Source organism: Miscanthus floridulus, chromosome 10 (genome assembly GCF_019320115.1).
Source record: "Miscanthus floridulus cultivar M001 chromosome 10, ASM1932011v1, whole genome shotgun sequence".
In the NCBI taxonomy this organism is placed as follows: domain Eukaryota; kingdom Viridiplantae; phylum Streptophyta; class Magnoliopsida; order Poales; family Poaceae; genus Miscanthus; species Miscanthus floridulus.
The window spans coordinates 45,422,187-45,442,700 of record NC_089589.1 but is presented as its reverse complement, the minus strand read 5'-3'; the positions used below and the strand labels follow the sequence as shown (position 1 = coordinate 45,442,700).

Here is a 20,514-nt window from a genome sequence, read left to right as displayed (position 1 = left end):
TTTCATCATCGACGGACAGGAGGACAAGGTACTGCGTCTAGACAAGGCGCTCTATGGTCTCCGTCAGGCACCACGCGCGTGGAATGCAAAGCTTGACGAGACGCTGGCGGCGCTCGGCTTCAACCATAGCACCTCGGAGCACGCGGTGTACGCCCGCGGTGAGGGCGCGTCACGACTGCTAGTGGGGGTGTATGTCGACGACCTCATCATCACCAGAAACGACGCCACGGAGATCGCCAAGTTCAAGCAGCAGATGTGCTCCAGGTTCAAGATGAGTGACCTTGGTCTTCTCTCTTTTTATCTGGGCATTGAAGTGCAGCAGGGAAACGATGGCATCAAGCTCTCGCAAGCGGCGTACGCGCGCAAGATTCTAGAACGCGCGGGCATGAGCGGCTGTAACCCGTGCCACACCCCGATGGAGCCTCGCCTGAGGTTGTCGAAGGAAAGCACAACGGCGCCGGTGGACGCCACGGTGTACCGAGGCATTGTCGGGTGCCTGCGGTACCTGGTTCACACCAGGCCCGACATCGCGTTCGCTGTCGGCTACATCAGCCGCTTCATGGAGCACCCCACCACCGAACACCTCAACGCCGTCAAGCGAGTCCTTCGTTACATTGCCGGCACCGTCGAGTTCGGCTGCTGCTACAAGCGCGGAGAAGGCAAGCTGAAGCTGGTGGGGTTCAGCGACGCCGACATGGGAGGTGATGTTGATACAAGGAAGAGCACCACCGGCGTGCTGTTCTTCCTCGGCTCCTATCCCGTGTCATGGCAGTCACAGAAGCATAAGGTCGTCGCCCTCTCCTCGTGTGAAGCTGAGTACATCGCAGGGACTACGGCGGCGTGCCAAGGGATTTGGCTGGCGCAGCTCCTGGCCGAATTGACAAGCAAGCAGCGCGCCGCATTTCTACTGAAGATGGACAGCCAATCGGCAATTGCTCTTAGTAAGAATCCTGTTTTTCATGATCGAAGCAAACACATTGATGTTCGATTTCATTTCATTCGAGAGTGCATTATTGACGGGAGGATGGACATTGAGCACGTCCGCACTGAGGAGCAACTGGCTGACATCTTGACAAAGCCGCTGGCGCGAGATAGGTTTTGTGAACTTCGTGTTCAGCTGGGTGTAGTCAAGATCAGCAAGGAACATCAGGCTTAGGGGTGAAATGTGATCAGTTCTTCTGTAATCCTGTGTTTCCGCTCAATTTTTCAATCTGGTAGTTAAGTGTGAGCGCGGCTTGGATTGCTATCCTCCCGGGCGCGTCCTGTATCGTAGGAGCCACGACGTTCTGGTGCGTCGTGGCGCATGCTGTCCGCTTCTCCCGGTCTGGCTTGGTGCGTGGGATGGCGCGCACGTTCAGAGTCATGGCTCGCATGGCGCGCATAAGGATGGCAACGGGGACCCGATACCCGATACCCGACGGGTATTTGATCCATTAGGAGACGGGGATAGGATCATATCTTTACCCGCGGGTATCTAAATGGGCAAGAATCCATACCCGACGGGTATAGCGGGTACGGGAACGTTCCCTATTTACCCGTCCCCGTTACCCGTTGGGGAACCCGACTATTTGAGCTGTCATACGAGTATTAGGTCCAAAGAAGCTCAACATAGATATTTTGGTCCAAATCTAAACAGTCATATATATAATTTGTGTGTTCTAGGAACCCTCGTTCAATTTTTCCTCATCATCTCCGCCAGCAGCACAAGCACGCCTGTCTCACGAGCGCTCGTGCCCCTCGCTTCCTCAGTTCGGTCTCTCTGCCACCTTTGCTCGTCCTCCTCGCAACCTCGTTCCTTCTCCTCGGCATCTCCGAGACTCCGACACTTATACCCGGGTGAAGAAGAAACGTCTCTGATTGCAAAGCTGCGACCCCAAGTGTTCTTGTTTATCGGGTATGTAGTACCCGTCGGGTATCTGTTACCCGACCGATACCCGACGGGTACGGGGATGGGCAAGAATCTATACCCGAGACAGTTAATGGGGATGGGGACGGGATAAATTCTCCGTAGCGGGGAAGAGAACGTTCTGGTGATACCCGACGGGTATATACCCGTTGCCATCCTTAGGCGCGCATGGCGGAGGCTCGAGATTAGCTCAGCCTTTCCTTTGTTTCCGTTGGGTTTCTATTCCTAGAAGCTCGCTGTGTATAAGTAGGAACTATTAACAAAGAAAACGCTGACACGGTTGTGCTCGGCACCAAATTCTCTTGTGTCCACTTTCTGCTTGAGTTCGTCGGTGAGTTTGAGAGCTCGCCGGAGAGGGAGTTCCGGCTGACAGCCAGCCATATATATGAGCCTGACGAAGGCTCGCCGGATGTTCTCCTTCACGATCAGCAGGCTGATCTTTACCATTCTTGGTAGTACTCCCGATGTGAAATGTAAAAGAAATCGTGCCCGCTGAAATCTGAATCTGATCCGTCCAATGTTGTGCTTAACTGAACCATTCTTGTTGCCCAACAAACTGCAGCGGACGGTACCTCAACGACGGATAATGTTGTATGAGCTGACGATCGGCGCCAGGAACACTCGCGAAAGCTATCTGAAGTTTCCCCGGTATTATTCAAATCCCTGGCCGGCAACATTTTCCGGGATTGTTTCCCTAGAACTCGGCGAGGATTAAAATCCCTGGCCGGTGGCATTGACCTCCTGATTTCTGTGTCAAGCAGGTTGGTGAAGTCGCTGGTTCCCATACAATCCATCTCCAGCCTTGCCCAACGTGTGGCTCAATCGGTCCATGGCATCGCCGTCGCTGCCAGGAAGCAACAAGCTCGATCTGCCATGAAAGGGATTTATGCAGAAATTTACTTAAGCATTTGTATAAGCTTCACGTCCTCAAGTGTGATTGCACATGAGGATGATTGGCTCGGCTACTGAAGCAAGTGCAGTGAAGCCGTGGGTTCACCATTACTTTTTGAGTTGGGGCGCGTTTATTTCCGGCCCGATTCAGTATTTGTACAGTGTTTGATGTGACGGCAAACACCGTAGCAATTTTGTTTGTATTTGTGAATTATTGTCCAAACATTGATTAATTAGGCTCAAAAGATTCGTCTCGTAAAGTTCAACCAAACTGTACAATTAGTTTTTGATTTCATCTACATTTAGTACTCCATACATATACCGAAAGTTTAATGTGACGGGGAATCTTCTTTTTGCATAGTGCTAAAGTTGGGAGTTTGGGGAACTAAAAAAGAACTTGTTTAGTATTGCACGTTGCACAGTTGCACGGCACTGTTTCGGTCTTAGAGCTCACTAGCTGGTTTCTAAAAAATACTCTGCAAGTCTGCATTTCCACTCTGTGGAGCTTTAAAGCGTAGTGTCCAGATCTGACCTCTGGCTAGTGTCCCAACTTTTCTTTAAGCTGGGTGTCTAAAAAAATATTCTGCATTCTTTGGATGTACTGTCTAGATCTGACCTCTGGCTAAGTGTCCCAGCTTTTGTTTAAGCTGGGTGCCTGTCCTGGTTTCCACAGGATTCAAATCCTTTCTCTTTCTTTTCATTGCTCCGTCTCCCCGTCCACAAATTTCTTTCCTCTTTCTCTCTGCTCTCTCTCGGCAGACGGCGGCGAGCACAGCACGGCGGCCTGGCCTCCAGCGCTCCTGCGACCTCCACCGGCTGCGACGCCACCCCCGCCGGAGCGCCGCCCGCCTGCGCCCTCCGCCCTCCGCCCTCCGCCGGCCACGTGGCGCGGCCCCCCAGGGCGCCGCACATCTGCAACGCCACCATGGCGCGGCGCGGCCCCGCAGCAGCGGCGCTCCCTCGCAGCGCTCTCCGAGCTGAATGGTCACCGTGTTCGTCATGCTGTGCTTCACCATTTTGCAGTGTGAGCCCTTATGCCGTCTCCGTGTGATGGATGTGGATGCATGAATAGATAAAATCTTCTTCACTAAGCAGGACGGAGTGCCTCTCCAGGTAATTACAGTTTTGTTTCCTGTAAAAGATATACTCCTACTCAGGGGCGGATTTAGGCCTTGGGCCACTACGTGACCCAAAATCCACCTTATGTATATGTAGTTTTCTGGACCGGCTCTAGATGTTGGGCCAAATCTTGTAGACTCCGGCCCAGCAAAGAGAGACTGAGAGAGTCCGGATTGGCGAACTTCAGCTCTCCCTGGCCCTCACAGCCTCACCGTTTACCGACACTGGCACGCTGCTAGCCCTAGCCGCCGGAGTACCGGGCGCCGAGTGCTGATCGCCGACCACCGTCCTCCGTCGGTTCCTCGTCCCACTGCCCACCGGTCCTCCACCCCGCCGACGATCGGTCCCTGACGCTCGCCATTCCACCACGCCCACGCGCGGACGCGCACGGCGCACTGCCTCCCGACGCCCGGTGCCCACTTGGGAGTGGCCGTAGTAGCCCGCAGGGTGCAGGGCGCAGCTGGCCAGCTGCACGCCTGGCCGCTACACTGGCCGAGTGGAGCCGTGGAGGTAGCAGAAGAGGACCTTGACGGCTGGATCTGCCGAGAACCTGCTGCTGCTGTTACTTTATTTGCTGTTGTCTTGCGGATTGCTATAGAAGAGGAGATTGGTAATTTCGTATTCTCAAATCTAAGTTCTATTTTAACATTGAACTTTTACCGATCTAGGAATTCCATGAATGAATAATTGATTATGCTGATTTTTGTAGCCTATATAGTTGCACAGTATAGAGTTATTTTTTTTCAGGTATTATTTTTAACTACTTTCGTATTTCCATTAATTATGTTGTGGATTTAAGTATCATCTAAACTTATGCATTTATGAGTTAGTTTTGTTATCTATCAGTATTTGACTCGGTGCGGATGGTATTTTGACCCGGTGCGAGGAACATATACGCTTTGATAGTGGCCCTAGGCGTCTAAATTGATGAGCTCCGCCACTGACTCCTACTCCATAAGATTATGCTAGTTGGGTGCTGTGGCAGAAGCTCTTCTATCGTTAGCTCACATGTTCCTGAGTAGATTAGTCGAGCCCCTTCTTGTTGGGTACGTAGAGATGTATTTGTTCCTTTCACAATTTTTCTTGAGCTTGTTGGGAGTTTCCATTTCAGAATGTTTGCCCACTGAGGGAATAAGAGTGAAATAGAAGAGTGATATTCTTTCTGTAATTACGTCCTCTCATGACACAGTGAATAATTCAGACAGTACTTTCTTTTTCTGTTTCAAGGGTATTGTGATAGATGGATCGTGCAGCTAGTACAAAACACGATGTCCTTGAGCGCATGCTGCTCGATGAAAGTGTAGAGCCGACTGATCTGCCATTATCACTTTTGGAAAACATCACAAATGGTTTCTCCAATGACAAACGAATAGGAAGCGGTGGGTTTGCTGTGGTTTATAAGGTATGATATATCTAGGTCTCAGTTGGGCAATTCTTAAGATGTAGCTGCTCAAAAATTTAAGTTGATGTTGACATGGTTTCTTGTGACTGCAGGGAATGCTTAGGAATGGGACAATTGCTGTGAAGAAGTTGTTCAATACCCATTTGCATGAGAACAAATTTCATCAAGAGGTTGAATGTCTAATGAAGGCGAACCACAAAAATGTAGTAAGATTTCTTGGATATTGTGCTGACACACAAGGAAGGATGGAAATCTACAATGGGAAGCTTGTCATGGCAGATGTACAACAAAGATTACTGTGCTTTGAGTATTTGCCTAAAGGGAGTCTTCATGATTATATCACCGGTAGGGTAATGTCGCATGTAACCTTCTTTTCATCTTCATTATATTTATTAAAGATAGTTTGATTCAAGATATCATTATGATAGAAATCACTAGTACTGCATATGGCCCAGCACTGCCGGTTTCAAGCCTTCTCGTGCTCTGTATATATATTTGAGAAGGCCACAAATTAGCAATGCTACAGATAATCACTAGTAGCCCATTGTTCAAACCTATGGTCACATGTCATTGACGGTTTGAGCTATGAACTAGCAGTAATACTTTACTAATGCTACCAATTCAAACCAATAACTGGCAGTGTTATTGCAACAATATCTAAAAATCACCTCCTTAAACCCGACCAAAGGTTCCCATTTTCTCTTACTATTCTATTGTTGCAACCATTTTTCACCAAAGGCTCATAGAGGCTCATTTTATTACGAAGAAAACACATGATCACATCGCTTTGAGGTTGGTGACTAGCAACCCATTCAAATTCTGTCTTGTTTGCTTAGGGCCTATTTGGGATAGCTCCAGGTGCTCCAGATCCAGGAAAAACAGCTCCAGATCCCACTTTTCTAGCCAAACATGCCAACTCCATGAAATAAGAAGCACCCAAAATTTCAGATCTTAGGGCCAGATCCATGGATTTCGTGGAGCACCTCAATAGGTGCTTCAAAAACCCAAGGCTAGATCCAGAATTGTGGAGTTAGCAAAAATTACCCACCATGCCACTGATTAGTGAAAATGAACGGTTTGTTCTCTTCTTCCTTTCTCCTAAAGGCTCCTGATTCCACGCTCCCACCGGCCATGGCAACGCTGCCCTCACGCGCCGCCCTCACTTCGGTGCCCTCCCCGGTGCAGGATCCACGTCGGCGCCCCTCACCATGCGGCCACGCCCCGGCCAGCCCTCCCCTCCTTGCGCTCAGCCCTCCCCTCCTCTCACGGCAGCCGCATGGTAACCATGGCAGTTGGTCGTCTCGAACCGAGCCCACCCACGCTAGCCTCCGGCCGTGCCGTCCTAAGCGGACCCAAGTCTCCTAGCCGCGCCTGCGACCGAGCCGGCCGTGCCCCCTGGCTGCTGCGTCCACACCCAGTAGACGAGGATTCCAAGCCAGTCGCGATGCACAGTCGCACGCGTATCCCCGGCCACCACGCTGACCGCACCTCGCGGGCCCCTACTAGGCGCACCTACACCGCTCGTTGATGGCCGCACCGTCACGCCTAGTCCCAATGAGGATGAAGAAACGTGCACTGTTGGGAAGAGGATAAAAAGGCTGACGTGCGGGCCCAAGGTGTCTTGAGACAAAGGGGAAAAAGGAGCTCCCATGATGGGCTACTGTTGGGCCATGATGGGCTGGTTGTTGGGCCAGCCCAACAGATTCATCGTGGAGCTGTCCCAAATAGTTTTTTTGAATCCCAGATCCAAACTGAAGCTGCTCTAAGGTGGATCCAGTGCTTCAGATCTGGTTTTAAAATTTGGAGCTGTCCCAAACAGGCCCTTCGTCAGATAGTCTTGGATTTTTATTTGAATGTGGTGGAGTGTCAACAAAATTTACCAACCTTGCTAACCCTAGCTAGATTTAAAATATATCATGCAGGAGTATCTCATGTAACTAAAGTTCTTTTATCCTCTTCCATTTGTAGACGCATCACGTGAGCTTGAATGGACACAATGGTACCAAATAATCAAGGGAATTTGTGCGGGCTTGCATTATCTTCATGAGAATTGTATTGTTCACTTAGATCTGAAGCCTACTAATATATTGTTCGATAACAATTTGGTGCCCAAAATAGCTGACTTTGGTCTTTCGAGGTGCTTTGATGAAAGGCAAAGCCATGTTATTACTTCAAAAATATACGGAACACTGTAAGATGGCAAGCTTCCTGAGAAGTCATTTTAGTGGTTAATTAAGCATTATATTGGTCTCCTTCCCCTAATTCAATGTATTATATATAAATTTTCTTGTAGAGGATACATAGCACCTGAAGTCCACTGTGGAAGAATCACATTCAAGTCAGATATGTATAGTCTTGGAGTTATAATCATAGAGATACTGACAGGAGAAAAGATGTATCCTGAGGATTATGATGTAAGAATAATTGTTATACTTTTACTTCGCACAATACCATCATTCCTTTTAGATGCTTTTTCTTGGCAGCACAACTAGTAGCTAACAACATAATTTGGCCGCAAAATAGGGTAAATCAATGTCTGCTCCTCACTATCAAATCATTGAAATATGAAAAGAAAAAGCATAGACTTTGAAGTGGGGTGCACTTTACTTGATGTGGTTTCTGCCTTTATATGATTATGTGGTTTTTTATCTACTCCCCTGCTAAAGACATTCGATTTTAGGCATTGGCATGGCATTACATCAACATTTTTGCTACCACCATTTATATGTATATATTAGTAAGGAACTCTAATAATTCATGTTACTCATCTTATCTTACTATTACTAATTTGTGGCTCCAACGGAGGCTCTAAGTTAATTCTCACAAAAAACGCTAGAAAAAAAAGATAAATCCTAGAAGTTTTCACAATAATAAAAAACATCTAACTATCAATTTGATAGACTCTAATCACCACTAATAATAATAGCCGTTGGATATATTTTATTTTCTAAACAATTAACCACCTATACTATTGTTTAAAACAACAAAAGTAACTAAAAAATCTTCTATATTTAAATTACCCAACTATACTACTAAGAAACGTGATAGATAATCTAATTACCCACCTGCTATTATGATAAATAATCTACATAATCCCTAAAATTTGCATTTAGTTACCTACTTAATATTATGATAAGCAATCTATAACTCCTTAAATTTACATCTACATTACCACTTCTGTCATTATTAAAACAACTAAAATATCCTTTCAGATCTACTTAAAAATATTCTATTACAAGAAATGTTTAAATAACCATAAAACATATATATTTCTATGTTACCCACTTCTGTTATTATTAATATCTTAAAATTTGACTAAAGAAAGCATACATGTTGCAAATCAAGTACAAATCCTTGCATGAGTTCTAAATATATATGTTATATTTTAGTAATCATGAAAAATATTTCCTTATTGACTCATATACTAATGATAATAACAAATTATTTAATTTTATAAGTTGCTACTTTGGATATATTTACACATTTGAATAAAAAATGTTTAGCATATACATATAATTTCTTGATAAAAAATTGAAATTTCCTGAGAAGTGGGGAAGGTTAGTGTAGCTGTAGCTCATAGGTGGCTATATCTTCGTGGCCTTTGAGATTCATTTGGAGTAAACCATCACTATAAAGCTTAAATACTAATGTGCTATTGAGGTTGGTACTGCTACCTTATTATAAATCTTATTTCAACTTGTACCTCTGATCCTAAGCGACGCGATGCAAAGTTTGAATGATTGTTAATGCCATCATAGTGCCTGAAGTGTAGTCTATGATCTCAATTTTTTTCTTTTAAGAACCGCAAAAGGATAGAGTAAGCAGAAGAATTTCCACTTGAGGATAAAAAACTATAGCAATTAGTAAGATAAAATTTGAAAATCTAAATTTAGATTCTCGACATCATAATATGAGCTGCAACAAGAGTAGACATCATAGTTGAAGCTGATGTTTGAACTAAATTCATCTGGATAACACAAGCAAAGAGGAGTTGTGCAAAGGAAAAATCTATAGATATGGATGAAAACATATAGATCACTAATTGATAAGTTTATTTCACAACTATATAGAGATTACAAAGTATCTATTATGCCTATTATGTTAGAAAAATGGACAAAGATAAAGAAAATAAGCAATTTATTATATATATTTTTAGTGAGAGATATTAAACAATAACTGATGCTTATGTCTCTTAAGATTCTAATCTATGCCACAGCACAGGCGGATAGACTAGTAATACTTTAATTCATGGTACAAGAGGTGTCAATTGTTCCTTTCATAAATAAATCATATAACTCACAATTTGCAGTTTACAGGTACTCAAAAGTTGGGGGAACAGGTTGGACAAAATACACAGAGAAAAGCAGTTGGAGCAATTACGAGTGTGCGCTAAAATAGGGAAAAAATGCACTGACTATGATCCAAGAAGGAGACCAGATGCACGGGATATTGTCCGTGGACTTGATGAAGCGGATATTGACATGAGCAACTTATCAATAGCACAGGTAATTTCACTTTTTATATGATGATTTTTTTTGTATTTGAGAAATCAAATCTTTAGCCTTTTTAAAATATTTGTAAGTTGTTGGTGGAAAAATCCATATATTCTACCTTTTTGCATCTTTGCAAATAAAATGGTTAACTATTACGGCGTTGATAATTTATTATTAAAAGATGAAAATTTGGTGCAATATCTATCTTGATCTAATTATCGTGTCCTTTAGGAAATACACAAGATAGAGGAGCATGGCGACGGACTATTTGGTGCAATTGGTCGTAAGCTGTCCCTCAAGTGCCTTCTTCCAGTGTCCCGGTCGGTTTACGGCACAGTGGCCTTCTTGAGCCGGCACTTCCGGACTCTGGTGCGCAATGGGGATATCTACCACCAACGGCGGCTGACCGGGGTAGCAGAGCATTGGATCTGCGTCTCTTGTAAATGGGGAGAGTGGACCGCATATGACCTGGAGCGCTGGCGCTGGATCCGAGCACCCAATATGCCAGTAGATGAAAAGTTCATGTGGAGTAGCTATCGGCAGTCGCTCGTTGTGGGCACAGACCTGCTCGTGTTTGGCAGGGGGGACTTTCTGTTAATATATAGCATCCTAACCAATTCATGGATTCAGACGACTGATGCGATGAACTTCTTTCCGTGCTGCCTATTTGGTTCAACAAGTGTGGGGCAAAAGGCCTATCTGGCTGGCGGAGCTACTGATTATTATTACGAGGTCTTGAGCACCGCAGTAGTGATGTATGATTCTGAGGAAAAAGTTTGGGAGCCCCTCCCAAGCATGAATAGAGCTAGAAAGTCGTGTTCAGCAGCATTCATGGACGGGAAGCTGTATGTGATTGGTGGGGTGGGCAGCAACAGAGAGGTATTGACCTGCGGGGAGGAATACGACTTTGAGCGGAGGTCGTGGAGGGTGATCGACAACATGGCTGAGGGTTTCATGATCAACACAGAATGGCTTGTTCCTACTGCTCCTCCTGCTGCAGTTGTCAATAACGAGCTTTATGCAGCTCAACACGGTTACACTTACACTGAGAAGAATGTCATCAAGTATGACAAGCGGAACAATAGATGGATCACACTTGGAAAATTGCCAGAACGTTCTAGGTCCGGTCTTGTACCGGGTTTTGGTTTCAAAGCATGGGGTGACAAATTGATCTTCGCTGTAGTCCAAGACAGAGTGCCATATCCTTTTGGCGCTGTTAAGCTTTACTCATGGGTCCCCAATGAGCAGCCACCTGTTTGGAATTTGATTGCCAGGCTTCCCTCAGGTACTTCCGTGTTTAATTTCGCCGTGATGAGTTGCTGAGTACGTCCACTGAATAAAGACTAAATACAGACATACAGTGGATGTTTTAAGAAAGGTACAGACGTACAGTATGAGAAAAAAGGAGCTCTGATGTGATCGTAACATCGGTTCCTGCCAGGTACCCATTTTCAGGCCTAAAGCATGTAACCATGAGTTCTAATACTGAAGTATTTTGCTCCGAATCCATTTCTATGCTTGATTGCATTTGGACTTTGGATGAACTGCGATGCGGGACAGTGTTAGATTATCAAAGTATAAATATTTTTCAGAAGGCTTTTCAAGCTTTACTGAAGGGCTCTTTACATTCTTCACCTGTTGTTCAGCTGCTTGTTCCTGAGAATCTAGACATGCCACTTGTTAGGAGCCGTTTGCATGTGGGAATTAAAAGCAAGATGCGCGGCCTAGTGTTTTTTACGAGCATTACAAGTGTGTGAAAGTTGTGCTGTGCAGGCAGTCCATTTGGACAACAATAATCCTGCTGGGTTTGTGTGCCCAGAAATTCTGTGTTGTGCACTGGGTTTCTGTTGCCAGAAGTGTGGTGTTGTGCATTTTTGAAGTGCCGAGCTTATTTTTTATCTCTATCTATACTACTTTTATTTCTACCACTATGAATCTCGAAGAACACCTTCACGCATCCTGCTTGCTCATGGTCCACGTGGTCAATATCGCTTGCCCTCCAAAGAGCTTAGTGAAGTCAACCACACCTCGCTTCATCTCGCACCTTCACCAGTTCACTCCCTCACCGATAATTTTTACAAACGATATATGTTATTTTAGTTGTCTCTAAAAATTAATGAACAAATTCAGTTGTATTTTATGTAAAATTATTTACGCATGTGGTTGGTTTAACCATACCGTTAGTGTAAATAGAGTTACACTGGTGAAAGGTTTAAACCATGCATCTATGAGTGTAAATTGATTTGTACTAGCGATTCTCAAGTTTTTTTTTGGTTGCCTTTCATCTGGGTATAGCTGTAGCATCTGTTCGTACACACGCACACCCACTCAACACACGCATACTACTCACACCACTCGTGTACAAACAAACCTACAACTACACTCAGATCTAAAGACCGTGTCCTTGTTGAGATCACCGAAATCCGCTGATTCGAAGACCGTGTCCTTGTTGAGATCACCGAAATCCGCTGATTCCATAGGCGACGGGCACGTCACGATCCCATTGTGACATCACGCGTGAAAGGCACTATTCATATATTTGGGTCACGATCCCATTGTGACATCACGCGTGAAAGGCACTATTCATATATTTGGGCACACCCGGGTACGACACCAGCGTTGCGATCGCCGGGGATCGAACGTTGGCGGGCAGACTCGCCACTGCGAGTACTACCACTGCTCGTTCGCAACGGTTCTCAAGTTTGATGTCAGAGGAAGGTCACCATTTCTACTGGCTTTTTATACCAGCGGTTTAAAAAACCATAAGTGCAAATGAAAAATGCATCGCTAGTAAAATCTATTTATGTACTTATTGATCCCTTCAAGAGTTAAGTTTTTTAAAGTTTGAGTATATTTACAAAAAAATAATATTAATACTTGTATCTCTAAATATATTTATTTTAAAATATACACTATTTATCTAATAATACTTATTACGTATTCTCGAAAAATAAGATGTGCATTCTTTCTTTTTAGCATGGAGTATGGTGTGGAAAGCTGTTAATGGTCCTTGGATACTTTAGTTGTCCTCGTGTCAGGCGCAGTCTTACTGAAGTCCAAGTGATTGTGCTGGCCTTCTGCACATACCCTCGAGCATCTAGATAAAAGTAATACTACCTCAATATTCTTTTAAAGAGTTATTTATGTTTGGAATTAAATATCTGATGAGGGTAGTTTTGTAGGAGTATAAACGTAGTCTGAAGTCTGATGTAACGATTATTTATGTATAATAATGTCACAGTGAAGTCGACACAAGTTATTTATGTATGAACTTTTTTAATATGGTTGGGGAGGCGAAAGCGTTAAATGTGTCTATGATGGTGGGTCCATATGAGGTAAGACGTTGACAGGCGTCAATGAGGGAGACGTTAGATGTGTCCATGGTCGGTGGGCCCTTATATGCCGTAAAAGTTGAGAGAATTAGGACTTCAAACAAAAGAGTGACTATTTTTTTTTCGTAGTTATTTATTTTAATCAAGGATAAAATGGTAAATCCATAATTATAAAAATAATGTTTTGAGTGGAATAGTTGGGATGTATGATTTAATAACTAGTTAGATGAAAATCTTCTTTTTAATTAAAAAAGAATTTTTTTCTAGGGTTCCGTCGTCACCACATTTGCGCGCCGCCGTCTGCACGTCCCATTCGATCGCCCAGCATCGATCCACACTCTGACGCCTCCACGGGCCTGGCCGCCGCGGGGCGCTGCTCTCGTCGTGCTGCATCTGGCTGAGGAAGAGCTGGTAGAGGCTCAGGACAAGTGTGCCGCCATTGCTGTCCAGGACGTAAATTTCACAGGCCACGGCCGAACGCCGAGCAGCAGCAGCAAGTACTAGGCGCAGCAGGCAGAAGACTACCACCTCCAGCTCCACCGGGGAGCTGCTCACGTTGAAGTACATCGACCCAGCGTACATGGTCAGCGCCACGGCGGCCAACGTGGCCGACGACCTCTTTTTGTATCTTTCATTATTCATATATTTGCTACAATTAATTCGACATTGTTCTTAATATTATTCATGTTTCTAGTTATCATGTTCATCGTCTACTTTGATTATATGCTTAGTATAGCTAGATTATCATCATGTTCAAGCATAAGTTCGCATAGCCCTCGCTCCAAAGTACAAGGGGTGGGTGGTCGACATTGTGTAAGCGTGGTGCTTATACGTTATTTACCTACAGATGCACCATATATTCTGGGTATGTGGTAGATGGCGGGTGTGAACCTTCTGTTGAGTCCTTTGTAGTCCACTCCCCGAATATAGGTCAAGTAGGATCTAGTTACGAAGAAAGTCATACCCTATTCTTGATCTTTCTTAGTAATGCCCCTTATATGTAGATATGGAGTTGATCTTAGCCATGACTACTAAGTATAATTACACTAATCATAGTATGTTTTGACTTGTAATTAAAAATAACTTAGGAATTATTTCTCTAATATCTACTTAGTTATGCTAATACTATAGAAAGAAGTACTCTAAGTGTTCAATTATCAACTATCAATGATCATTTATCATATATTTATAATATATTTATTATATACCCTATGGACCGATTGAATCACCCCGAACCGATCAGAACAAAGATAAACACACAAAAAATACGATACGAACACATAGTTGAGCACGTTTCCTTCTTGAAGGGGATTTGTTGCGTCTTGGGCGGGACGTCGGGCAGCGAACATGCAGTACCAGTCATGCATGAGTCTGGTGAAGTGACGTGTGCGGACTGCGGCAGCACGCATCTCGCGACTCGGGACTCACTCTGTTGCATGTATGTTGATGGGTTGGGCCAGCCGGCCAGGGTATGTAGATGCGTCCCTGATGGCCGATGTGGCAATGTGGCAGCGCACGAACTTGAGCATAGGTTGGAGGAGCGCGGTGGCAGGCGGCAGACACAGCAGAGGATGGTGGTGACTTGGTGCACCACGCATCAGCGATATATATGGAGCTGTAGGCAGGAAACAACGACCTTTTGTTTTCCTTGAGGGCCTGGTTTAGATTGTAAGTTTTTTCACTCTTTCTTCATCATATCAAATCTTTGGACATATGTATGGAGTATTAAATGTAGATAAAAAAATAACTAATTATACAGTTTAATTATAAATTACGAGACGAATCTTTTAAGCCTAGTTAGGCCATAATTGGACAATAATTATCAAATACAAATGAAAGTGCTACAGTGCCAAATACTGATTCCTAACCTCAATCTAAACAAGGCCCAGGTTAAAGTGGGCGGCGACGTTTTCTTTTGCATCCGCATTTATGGAGGAAGCAGAACGGGCCTGCTCGAAGGAAGTGGATGACTTGGCTTAAGGAGATAATAGAGAAATAAGCTAGTGGGGTTTTACTTTATAAGAGTATAAGATATAGATATATAAGGCTGGATAACGAGCCGGCTCGGCTCGTTCTGGCTCGTTAAGATAACGAGTTAGCTCGGCTCGGCTCGTTATCCTAACAAGCCAGAAAGCCAGCTCGGCTCGGCTCGCTAAAAGCTCGAGCTGGCTCGTTAAGCTCGTGAGTCAGGTATAAAAAAATACACAAAATATAATATTTACATTTATCTAATGTTTGAGAATAATAATAATACAAAAGAAATGCATCTAACAACCTTAAATCGAATAAAAAAATTAATATGTGCTAGTATATATACAAGTATAATAAAATACTATAGTATTCATGCATCTAACAATCTTAAATGATACTTTTTTTTCTTGAAGCTTGGCTCGTTTAGCTCGCGAGCGGCTCGCGAGCTGGCTCGAGTTGGCTCGTTATAGTTAACGAGCTAAAATCTTGGCTCGGCTCGGCTCGTTATCATAACGAGCCGAGCCGGGCCGAATCGAGCCAGCCACGAGCCGAGCGAGCTAACGAGTTTCGAGTTTTTCATCCAGCCGTATAGATATAGATATAGATATCTTTTATGGTCGTCTATTGATACGTGATTCATCATTTCTCACCCTTGTGGCGGATTGGCGGGCTATTCATATAGATTCCCCACTATAACAGTGACACAAAGCCTTTTTTATGATTTTTAAAGCATATATAATATTGCTAAATTATAAGATACATTTAAAAAAAAAACTCCATTCCACTATTATGGACTTACTCGTTTACTCCAAGCATCGCCACTTGCTGAAAATTAAAGTGCACCGTGGGTGGCTCATTTCGTCCCTGTATCCTTTAGAGGACTGGTAACCATTTTAGGTTCAAAATAAATTTTGCCTTTTTGGCTTGTGTCTGGCCATTCTAGCTGAAGCAAAAGGATGCCTGACAAGATTCTAACTTAGGGGTATGTTAAGTCTCTGGATCAAAGGTTCCCGATCGAGAGATCCCCGACCGACCCTTCTAGGTTCACCCGGGGGTTCGGGGTCTATACCCCTCGGGTACGCTCGCACGTACCCTTAAGCAAAGAAACCAGGACGAGCCCGAGCACGCCCGCCGCGTCTGCTCGGGGCTCGGGGGCTCACCTGAGCCTCAGGCTCCCGATCGACGGAAGCCTGAACCCGATCATTGGCTCCCTCCCGACCTTCGGTGTCGGCCAAGGCCCGGGCACAAGAAGGTGTGCCCCAAGCCACCAAGGCTCGGGGGGGCTCCCCGGCGCTGCCCCACGGCCGTTGCTCTATCAACCGCTCCTCCGACAGGGTCACGCACGACAAGGTGCCCCCCGAGCCACCAAGGCTAGGGGCTCCCTAGCGCTGCCCCACGGCGCGAGGCTCTATCAACGGCTCCTCCGACAGGGTCACGTACGGGGCGTAACGCAAGAAGACAAACTCCTCCGCTGACTTCAGGGGCTCGGGGGCTTCCGGGCACGCACGTCAGTGCCTCAAGCTGGCCTCCTTCGCCACCAAGAAGCCTCCAGAGGCACACCTGGTGGAGACCGGTCCAAGCCGACACATCCTGACACTCGGCGTGTCAAAATAGAGTAGCCGGACGATGCCCAGAGCTTCTTTGGCTCCACGACATTGCCACGGTCCACACGGTGCCACTGCAAGACCCTCCTGGACTCTAGCGCATGTAGACCATAGGCACAACTCTCCCAAACCGCCATGTACCTGACCTACCTCGATATGTAAGAGGAAGGTCGAATCCTAAGAGGGGAGTGGATGATCCGAGATAGATCATTCGAGTCATCATTCCAATCGAGCTCTGCACCGAGAATAGGGCAACCTAGAGAGGGGCACCAAGAGCTCCTCCACTACACCCATCGTCTTCCTTCTCTTCGATGAGGGGGGAGGTTCCACCGGCGGCGAGGCGAACCTAGCTTCATCACCGACCGATCCCCTACCAAATCTCTCTTTCTCCCTTGCACTCTGTTGTAACCCCGCATATTTTGGGTGCTCTTAAGTAAAGGGATCATCAGCTACTGGACGTAGGGCACCGATCAACCCAAACCAGGATAAACCATTGTGTCCCCTCTGTGATTCTTGTGGTCTTGAGTCCACTCGAGCCACCAGAGACACGCACTCTGACACTACCACGAACAACAATGGTTGCTGCGGTTTTGACCCTACGATAGCTGGCGCGCCAGGTAGGGGAGCACATCAAGTGTGATTCTAGCTCTGCTATGGCCGGAGCCACCTGCCTCATCACTGGAGCATGCGACGCCACCCAGACGATGGCGTCCGCTTTCCCGGTGAGCTCTTCGTCATGGCTGGTGCCTTTGCTCTAGGCTAGGTCCTCAACTTTGGGAGCCTGGCCTATGCCACCGACTGCTATGGCGAGCTTCACTCGCTCAACGAGGCCACGCCGGTAGGCAACGAGCCCCCGACGCCACCCACTCTGTCAGGCCTCTTGGGAGATCTTGAGGTTGTGGCCCGGTAGATCCGACACGGTCTGGGCCCAAACCCCACTGTGTTGGACCAATGCCAAATGTTTTACATGCTGGCCAATGTCCATCACCAAATTGCCACCAGCAAGGTGCTCCCATCGCCCGAGCGCTTCTTGAACTACCTCCCAGACCAACCCTTCGGGATCTAGAATACGGTGGCGTGCTTGAAACTAGAGCTGGAGCACCTCGTCAGCCGCGAGACGCCATGGAGCGCCACCCTCTCCAGCGCGGTGGGGACCGACGTCCCTCGCTGCACAGCTTCCTCAAGGTCCTCTCGGGGAATAGCCTAGAGTACGACTCCGACGACATCGATTGCTATGCCCTGCCTCACATGTGCTTCCACATCGACAGTGAGGATGCTGCCAAGGAGGCTCCCGAGCTCACGCCATCAGACTAGTCCCCGTAGCCGCGTGAACTACCTTTGCGAGAAGACGGCTGGTCTGGAGGCTCGATAGGTGGATCTGGAGGCTGCTGCCTGCCATCTAGATGACATCTCCAACATGCCAGACTCGAAGATGAACAAGCAGCTAAACATGGCAAAGGCAGCTGCTTCACATCGCCCTCGAGCAACAGGCCGAGAGTTCAGCCTCATGGCACCACGCTGCACCCTCCAAGCCATCCCAGCCGATAGCCACCATCAATGGGGACCGCTCCGATGCGCATGCCATGCTAGTGGGAGGAAGCGGCAGTGACACCTATGGCAGTAGCTCCGATTGTCCATGGACCAGGGGTGCCAAGCCCTAGCAGGAATGAAGGCACGAGCCTTCCCCTCACCATCCGCCCACGCTCAACCAGATCGGCGATGATCACGACGTGTGTGACACCATTGAGGCCAGACACCATGCTCAGGCATAGTCCCACATTCCCGAGCGGTGGGACAGAGGCTCCGCCTAGGATAACTTCGCCCCTTAGGTGTTTGGGGCCAAAATCCAGGTGGCTTCCTACACTAGGTGCTTCTGGCCGCCGACGCATATCTCCAAGTACGATGGCGAGACTAGTTGGACCACTGGCTTGAGGATTACCGCCTCGCCATGAGGTCCAAGTGGTCGGACGACAATTTTGCCATGTAGTACCTTCCTCTACTTTTGTCGAGCTCGACAAGAGCTTGGCTTGAGCAACTTGATCCCGGCAGCATCGGCTGCTGGGGCGATCTCCGCTCTGTCTTCATCGGTCACTTCCAAGGTACGTACACCCGGCCTAGAACTCATGGGGCCTACACAATTGCAATTAGAGAACTGACGAGATCCTCTAGGAGTACATCCAGCACTTCTTCAAGAAATGCAATGAGCTCCCCAACATCACCGACGCCGATGTGATCAACACCTTCACCTACGGCACCACCCATAAGGCGCTCGTCCATGCGCTTGGCCACGAGACCCCATGCATGATGTAAGAGCTCCAATACGTCACTACCAAGTTCACCACAGGTGAAGAGGCCATCTAGGCCAACTTCAGCGGCAAAGCCAAGGCCGCTAGCCACCTCAGCGGTGGAGACGGCGGCGATGACCCTACCTCAGCCCAGCGTCACCGCGACAGGAAGGCCAGGGATAGGAAGTGCCATAGGGAGGAGATGGTGGCCGTAGCCGACCACGTCGCCAGGCCTCAACCCCGCGGGCGGGGTGCATGCCCCCAAGCACTTCGAGAAGGCGCTTGAGGCCCCCCTGCCCATTCTATGGGGGATAGGCGAAGCACCTCCTCAAGGACTACGCCACCTTCAAGGGCTACGTCTGTAGCACCCTCGACCAACAGGACAAGGCCCTGAAGCCTACCCCAAAGGTCGGCGAGCTAGCAAACAATGCCTAGGAGGAGGACACTGAGTTCCTCAAGGCTGAGCGATGCCTCATGATCTTTAGGGGCTCCTAGGTGTATGAGTCCTACCGGCAACGCCGCATCAGCGAGCAGGAGGTGAACGCCGTCCACACTCTTGTTGCCCTGACCTAGCTCCGGTTGTCGCAGACGGCCACACCTTCAACCAGGTGGATCACCCTGACCGCATTCCTCATCTAGGGTGCTACCCGCTCATGGTCTGCCCGATCGTTGACACCACGTGCCTCTCCAAGGTGTTGATGGAGGGCGACAATAGCCTCAACATCCTCTATGCCAGCAGCCTCGACAAGATGGGCACCCTACGGAGTAGCCTGTGCCCTAGCAAGGCATCGTTCTATGGGATCATCCTAGGGAAGGAGACCGTACCCCTTAGGCGCATCTGGCTTAATGTCACCTTCAGCCAACCGGAGAACTTCTGGAAGGAGCCACTCACCTTCGAGGTGGTGGACTTCCTCGGCATCTATCATGCTCTCCTTGGCTAGGCATGCTTCGCCAAGTTCATGGCCATCTCCAACTACACCTACTTAAAGCTGAAGATGCCCGGCCCCAATGGGGTCATCACCGTCGAGGGCAGCTTCGAGCAAGCCTACTACTGCGAGCAAGACTATGTCGCCTAAGCATCCACATTGTCCACCCCTATGGTCCCTCCAACTCTGGCTACGACACAGGAAGGGCGCTGGCGAAGGGAGGAGTCAAAGTGATGGCGACGCTCAACCAACCGAGAGCAAGTGAGGCACCCGATGCAACAGGCGACAGCGATGGCATGGCTGGCCCCTTCATCTAGGTGCTCGGCCCCCTAGAAGGGACTGACTTGATCGAGGTGAGTTCTAACCTTTCCCCATGAGGGAAGGCCACCGCTGAGCATCTGCCCAGTAGCTTGGCCTCCCAAGCCAAGGCACCTCTCCAACAATAAAAAATAAGTCTCGTTCTTCTGACCTTTTCATTCTCCTTATCTCGTTACTGTTTCCCTCTTCTAAAGCGACCTTGGTGGATGCTCGGCTGTGTCAAAGGAATAGCTAACTTATCACCTGTTGCTCATTTCTGAAGGAAGG

The 20,514-nt window shown here is 47.2% G+C and overlaps 1 protein-coding gene and 1 long non-coding RNA gene across 4 annotated transcripts; both read left to right on the top strand.

Moving 5' to 3' along the window:
- Window positions 1-2,211: 2,211 nt before the first annotated feature.
- LOC136485983 (uncharacterized) lies at window positions 2,212-3,063 on the top strand. The gene is made up of 3 exons (XR_010766626.1): window positions 2,212-2,379; window positions 2,469-2,554; window positions 2,668-3,063. It is a non-coding gene; the product is annotated as an uncharacterized lncRNA (long non-coding RNA).
- Window positions 3,064-3,468: 405 nt separating this feature from the next.
- LOC136486560 (F-box/kelch-repeat protein At1g26930-like) lies at window positions 3,469-11,710 on the top strand. 3 transcript variants are annotated; one of them, XM_066483481.1, is made up of 8 exons: window positions 3,469-3,910; window positions 4,013-4,526; window positions 5,122-5,318; window positions 5,411-5,663; window positions 7,287-7,509; window positions 7,612-7,732; window positions 9,635-9,823; window positions 10,043-11,710. In XM_066483481.1, the coding sequence occupies exons 3-8, from the start codon at window positions 5,157-5,159 to the stop codon at window positions 11,132-11,134; spliced, it is 2,040 nt and encodes a 679-aa protein (XP_066339578.1). In that variant the 5' UTR covers window positions 3,469-3,910; window positions 4,013-4,526; window positions 5,122-5,156; the 3' UTR covers window positions 11,135-11,710. The 3 variants fall into 3 exon arrangements, with proteins under 3 accessions (XP_066339578.1, XP_066339579.1, XP_066339577.1); XM_066483480.1 differs by having other exon boundaries at window positions 3,470-3,910; window positions 5,144-5,318; XM_066483482.1 differs by lacking the exon at window positions 4,013-4,526 and having other exon boundaries at window positions 5,144-5,318.
- The last annotated feature ends 8,804 nt before the right edge of the window (window positions 11,711-20,514 follow it).

Bases quoted from the DNA above. Each gene is read 5' to 3' on its own strand.
- LOC136486560 (XM_066483482.1), top strand. From the start codon at position 5,157: ATGGATCGTGCAGCTAGTACAAAACACGATGTCCTTGAGCGCATGCTG. The intron at 5,664-7,286 runs GTAGGGTAATGT...TTCCATTTGTAG, and splicing joins TCTTCATGATTATATCACCG to ACGCATCACGTGAGCTTGAA. The intron at 7,510-7,611 runs GTAAGATGGCAA...ATTTTCTTGTAG, and splicing joins TCAAAAATATACGGAACACT to AGGATACATAGCACCTGAAG.